We start from the raw sequence: 6,844 nt of genomic DNA on the forward strand, positions 1-6,844 counted from the left end.
TTCTTACTCCGTTTGGTGTTCGGCTGAGTTCTTTATCTCTTCATTTGATGTTCTAGGGTTTCAGGATTGTTGATTGTCTGTTTGGCTTAGTTTTTCGGATCTTTGTTGTGGAGGGACGGCGTGGTGCTTCTGCCTAGACCGCCATCTTGCCGGAGTCCCTCCTATGTATACTCTTTTGAAACCATGGTGGCATAGTGTTTAAGTGCTACAGCTGCTAACCAAAAGGTCGGCAGTTCAAATCTACCAGGCCGTCCTTGGAAACTCTATGGGGCAGTTCTACTCTGTCCTATAGGGTCGCTGTGAGTCGGAATCAACTTGACAGCAACAGGTTTGGTTTTTTGGTTTTATACTCTTTTTCATAAAGAGAAAGTGAATAATAATAATATAAGCCCACAATCCCTTGTCTAAAACCTTTGAGTCCTGATCTCAGAACTCGTTGCTGTCAAGTTGATTGCGACTCATAGAAACCCTCTATGACAGAGTAGAAGTGCCCCATAGGGTTTCCAAGGCTGTAATCTCTACAGATGCGGACTGCCACATCTTTCTCCCATGGAGCGGCTGGTGGGTTCAAACTGCTGACCTTTCAGTTAGCAGCCGAATCCTGTTTCAGAAGGGCAGTACAACACGTATAGCATGGTGGCACAGTGGTTAAAATGATTGACTTCCAGCTGAAAGGTTGGCGGTTCGGAACCACCAGCAGCTCCATGGGAGAAGCAAGTGGCAGTTTGCTTCCATAGAGATTTATAGCCTTAGAAACCCTATGAGAGCAGAGGGTTTTTTGGTTATATGAACATCCCCAGCAGTACTCACTCAACATGTTACTGTTTCTTCAGCAAAACATATATGAGTTTTCACACTAAATGAGATAAAGCTATTTATAAGTAGCCCGAGGTCAGGTCAAGTCAGGTTCTATTGCCAAGTGAGTTTGGTCATTATAAAAAAAACTTGGTTTTCAGAGCTTTTTAAATTTTGGATTGTGGGTCAGAAATTATGGACCTGAAAGTAAGATTTATTGAAGATTTGCCATATGCCAGGCACCATGCTAAATGCTTTATGCATTATCCATTAAATCCTCGCAATAACTTTATGATGTCGATACGTCTAGTGTTCATTTTACAAATGGGGAACCTGATGCATAGAGGAGTTAAGTAACTTGCCCATGGTCACCCAGCCAATAAGTAGCAAAGCTAGGACATGACCCTGACCATAATGGTAATACAAAGGCAACACATACTAAGTGCTTGTTGTGTGCCAGGCACTGTTCTAACCATTTTGCATATTCTCAGTCATTTGAGCCACACCACAGCCCTTTGAGATAGGCACTGTTATTATCCCCACTGAACAGGTAAGAAGCCACAGGGAGATTGCATACTGTGCCCAGGGTGCAATCTGACAGCTAGTATGATTGCAGAGCATGCTTGCTTAGCCTCTGTACCATATGGTATGGCTTCTTAGCAATACAGCAGCTGGCTATGAGGGTCAACAAAATAAATGACTACATTAAAGGTCAGGGCAGTTCTCTCCCAGTTGATTTCCTCATGCACCAACACTGAGACTGCTCTCCTTATAGTTTGATAGATTCCGTGCAGAATTTATCTTTTGTTTTTACTGAATCATTTACCATGGGTCCCTTCACATCTGCTTGCACCAGCTCTCCCATCGCATAGCCCTGCCTTATTTATCAATGCAGTGTGAACGAGCACTCAGCATCCTTTCTAAAATATGTCCTGGGATGTTTGGGAGAGGTCTGACTTTCAGTGCCCTCTAGTCAGCCAAGTCCTCCCCAGCCATCCTTGACTCTTCCTTGAATAGACTCCCAGGCACAGCCAACATTAAAAATTGCACCTTTGATGTTATAAAGAGACGTAAAGTCCTGCCGAATGCCAGTTTAAGGAGCCTGATGGTGCAAATGGTTAAGCACTCAGCTGCTAACTGAAAGGTTGGTGTTTCAAGCCTACGTAGCCACTCTGCAGAAGAAAGATCTGGCGATCTGCTCCCTTACAGATTACAGCCTAGGAAACCCTATGGGACAGTTCTACTCTGTCACATGGGGTCTATAAGTCGGAGTCAACTCGATGGCACCCAGTAACAACAACAACAATGCTAGTTTACTAGTGAAATTTATTCTAGAAAACAATTTCATTCTCTGAATAATTCTTTTGGTCACTATCTTCAATCAGTGGATTATACCGACCGTTAGAAGATAGGGGAAAAGTCTTCTCTGACACCATCCTTCCTCTCTCAGCGTGAGCTCTGCAGTTCTCAAGCAGAATAGTTTTGCTCATCTCCAGTAAGCTTATGGCTTTAAAACTTATCTTACACTGCAGATAGCTACATGTAGTGGAACTCACCAGGAGTTACCAGACATTTTGTTTGGAGAGCCTGGTCCTGTCTGGGAGTAGTCTCCTTTCCTCATTTGTTTAATCCAGAGAAGAACTGGCCAGTTTTACCAACATTGAGATGGCGCATTCAGATGAAAATACCCCAGAATTCTCCTGTAGCTGGCAATTTTTCACTAACTGTTTCTAGTCTTAAGTATTCAAAAGATGTACGTGGTCCATTTGCTTATAAAAATGGCCTTGCTCCTCCACTTGGCACTGGGCCGTGTGTGGCAATGGGGAGACCGTCAGCGTTTTACTGCCGCGTTGAAGGGTGGTTTTTCCTGCAGGCTAGCAGTGCTTTGCTGTTGTGGAATGTGCCCGCGTGCAGTACGCTTCTGGATCATTGCTTAGTTTGCAGCTACACTGGTTGCAGTGTCTTCACCAAAGCAGGGACTGAATTCAGTAATACCTGTAACGTCACTGAAGGAAGAGCTTGGCTTGCCCTCGTCCCGTGCCCCCTCTGTTTTGCACAGAAGTGTCCTAAAGCTGATGTACCTCCATATGGCTGGAGGTAACATAATGCTGGTGCACTTTTTCTGGAAGCTCAGTGAAGCGCTAATGGCCATCGAGTCTATTCTGACTCACAGCTACCCTATAGGACAGGGTTTCCAAGGCTGTCATCTTTACAGAAGCAGACTGCCACATCCTCCAGCGGAGCAGCTGGTAGGTTTGAACTGCTGACCTTAGCAGTTGAGCGCTTACCCACCGTGCCACCAGAGCTCCTTCCTATAGGGCTATAGGGTGGTAAATGGTATTTTACTCCCCAGTTTTGGCTGACTTGCTTTTCCTTTGCTCTTTGTTACTGCCTTTCTTCTTTGCTCCTCATTCCTGGTGGCCTCTACTCCAGGGTCCTCACCACTTCTGAGTGCTCCCCCTGCATCTGCTGTCCTCATTGTCCTTTTCTCTCCTTATCTCTTTCCTCCTTGTTCCCTTTCCTTCCCGTCACTTCCTCTGGCCTGAGCATTAACCAGCACAGTACGTTTGGTGTAACCTCTGCTTCTTCTCAGATATTTTCTCTGTCCGTGGAGGCTCAAGAGCTGCTTATTTGCAGCAGGAGAGATTTTCTTTTATTTTTTTTCCACTCCTTTTACTTCCAGATTCAGTGCCATTCTGGTTGTCTGAGGTGGCCAGACCTCCGTATGAGCAACACTGCCCTGATGATGACTGCTTGCATTTCATTTATACTGGAGTAAACCCAAAAAAACCAAACATGTTGCCATCAAGTCAATTCCAACTCACAGTGACCCTGTAGGACAGTGTAAAACTGCCCCACATGGTTTCCAGGGAGCGGCTTGTGGATCCGAACTGCCGACCTTTTGGTTGGCAGCCGAGCTCTTAACCACTGCACCACCAGCACTCCCTGCTAGACTAGACTCGAAAATTACTACATAGAGTGCTGTTAGATTGATTTTGAAGTATTGTGTGGGAATCTCTTTGGATCAAAATTTGATATATAGATGAAGATTATAGGATCCTACCTTCATTTTGTTTACTATCAGCCACTTCGAGTACATGATTTTAGGGGTCAGCATACTCCTAAAATAGCTCACCATATGGCAGACCACTCAAGGCAAAGAGAAATATGCAGCCTTTTGTTTTGTGGGTTTTCCCCCTCCCTGAAATGAAAGATTTACCATACATGAAAAATAAAATACTGTGGTATGTTAAGTACATCTAGGCATGTAAATAAGTGATCTAGTGATCTTTCCTTCTTGGGTGAACTTGAATCATGAAGCCACTTAAATGTATACTGCACAGAAATTCACCCAGAGGTGAATTTAACGTATATGTAAAGTGCTACCCGAGACAGCACGGACTGGAGACCTGAAATAGAAAGTGTAAGTTTTTTAGAAGGTGAAAGGAGATCATTGCATGCTTACGGGTTCTGTAGACCATTTTTATAGTAGACCATTTAGGTCCCGTACTCAAGATAAAGCTGGATATAGTGTTTTGTTCTTAAAAGAGAGAAACTTATATTCATCCTTGTATAATAAAAAGCAAGCCACCTGAACTTAATTTGAAACTCACATTACAGTCAAAATAGACATTTCCTATTTAAGAAGAAAATATTAAATGACTCAGTTAATTTGCATTGTGATTATACCTGTACATATAAATTGCAGTTGAAGTCAGTCCCAAATAGAAAGTTTTCAAGTATTCAGATAAGGTTCAGGTCGTCCGATGCAGGAATTCTAAGTGTCTTGAATTTTCCCCCTTGTACTCATAGTTTACACTAGGTGGCATGCAAGGAAAGCTGAACACAGCCAGAGACTTAGTTCTGTGAAGCTGACTTCTTTGGCACTGCTCACGTTCCGGAGGTTCAACTTTGGAATTAGCTATTTATTTGAGATTATTTTCCTTTTCTTCCCCCAGGATGAAGTGTCCTCTTGCTGGTACAAATAAAAGATTTCTAATTAACACAATTAAGAACACACTGCCCTCCCATAAAGAGCAAGACCACGAGCAAAAAGAGGACAACAAGGAGTCTGTGAAAAGCCAGCCCCAGAAGGAGGGAAGCCCGAAGAAACACAGGACCCATCCTTACAAGCACAGTGTCCAGGCGCGGAGCAGAGCCAGGCACTCACCTCCAAGGAAGCGGAGTAGCCAGGAGAAGTCCCACAGGCGCTCAAACAAACGATGAGGTGGCCGTGAAGAATAAGCAAGCCTGTGACAAGAGACTGATGCCGTTATACTTGGGATTGGGGGTTGTGTGGCTTTCTTTAAGCAAAGGAGGTAGTTGAGTACAGGTCTTTAGCTGGCAGACAGAATGTCCAAGAGTGATTGTTAGAGTAGATCCTTTGTTGTTTGTAAAGAGGCCGAGGGTGACAAGCAAAAAATGACCTAGTTCTTCAAGGAAATTAGTGCAAAGGGTCTTGCTCTGAAGATGTCTTGGCAAGTGTAAGCTACTTCTGCGATGTAGGATACATATATATTGTTTTTATTCTACCTTGTTTGGAGGTTAGTTTCAAAGTAAGCAAATCTAGAATTTAAAAGTCCTTAGAGATTGTTAAAAAATAGTTTCTTTTTTCCCTTTGGATGTGCTACATTTGTGGTCATTTCTCAAAATTTTTTGAACAATAAAATACTTGTCAGTCCTCTACTTCACACTTTTGGGTGTCACATTTAAAATTTAGAAATCATCCAGCCAGTAACCATTTCTATGAAAAGTTGTAGCCCTTCAGGGGTTGGGGACTTACGAAGAAACTCTTTGGTAACTCTGCACTTGTCTTCCTTGAAGTGAACAGTGTAGGACGTTTCCAAACTGGCTTTGAATTTTGTGCTCCCTACCAGTTCTCAGAGGGGAAAAATTGGCTCTGTTGTTTCCTTGTGCATTTTTATACGCATTCCTGAAATATAACAGTTTCCTGAATTTAATATTGTTGACTCTATAGCTTTTAAGAGGTGCTTTAAAAAGAACCCTCAAGTTAACATTAACATAATTATTTTAGTGCTATATCTTCTTTAGCTAAAATACTACTCATAGTATAGTTGTTCCAGAAAACTTAATTTTAAACGAAGTGGGTTTACAGCACTTTTTTTTTCCTTTTCGAGTATCACTGTGAGTCTGTTTTAACATACAAATTGCAAGCCGTTCGAACCTGTATTTTTCCCTTCACACTCAGGAAAATGTCACCCAGCACCCTCCTCCTGGTCCACAAAGGGAAGAAGAATCTGTCTCTCTTGCCCCCTCCCCAAGTTTCCAAAGCGTCTGAGCTTATGCCTGGCTGCTCCCAGATAATCACTGCCACAGCCGTGTTCCCAGCTTCCTGGCAGCCAAGAAAAGCCTTTTCTGCAGGCTAGAAGGGGGCATATCTGAGAAGCTAGCGTTGGAGTCTTACAGAGAAACTAGAACAGAGCGTGCATCGCTCCCAGCACGACGCTGCTGTGCCATACCCTCAGTGGGCTCCACGCCTCGAGCTCAGCAGTGACAAACCCACCGCTGGATCCGCTTGATCCACCCCCACCTCGCACCCCTGAGCCTAGGGCCGCCTCCTATTACTTTGTAACAACACACATTCCTCTTAAACGCAAAATTTGTTTTGCCCTTCTCCAAATCTAGTTATGTATTCGCCTGTATTTGTGCTGTAATTTTGAAATGTTTTCTCTTTAAATATTAGAGATAGTATAGAGTCGTGGAAGTAAAAATAAAGCTTCATTGTATCATTTGCCCATCTGTTCTATTTATAACAAACTAGCAAGATCGTTATCCTTTAAAGGGAGATAATTATAATGAGCACATTTTTACACTTAAGAGTATGGTTAAGGGAAGCTTTTTAGCTTAATCATATTTACCTTCTTTATATAAGTTGTTAAAGGGTAAGTCACCTGCAAAATCACTTTCTCTTTAAGAAGCAAGTTTCCACTTCTTAAAATTTTGTTAAAATCTTATTTAAAATCTATTTAAAACTTTCATCAAATATAGCCATAGTTTCGTATATGTAAAGGTCAAGGGCAAATTATAC

At 42.6% G+C, this 6,844-nt stretch overlaps 1 protein-coding gene across 1 annotated transcript in view; it reads left to right on the plus strand.

Moving 5' to 3' along the window:
• The window catches only part of LOC111822379 (protein POLR1D-like), a 54,123-nt gene extending 49,055 nt beyond the window's left edge, over positions 1-5,068 (plus strand). Inside the window, exon 3 of the mRNA XM_023740944.1 lies at positions 4,755-5,068. Within this exon, the coding sequence (XP_023596712.1) occupies positions 4,755-5,022 (268 nt within the window). The 3' untranslated portion in view covers positions 5,023-5,068. The remainder of the gene's footprint in view (positions 1-4,754) is intronic.
• The last annotated feature ends 1,776 nt before the right edge of the window (positions 5,069-6,844 follow it).

Source organism: Trichechus manatus, unplaced genomic scaffold, assembly GCF_000243295.1.
Source record: "Trichechus manatus latirostris isolate Lorelei unplaced genomic scaffold, TriManLat1.0 scaffold00168, whole genome shotgun sequence".
NCBI lineage: Eukaryota > Metazoa > Chordata > Mammalia > Sirenia > Trichechidae > Trichechus > Trichechus manatus.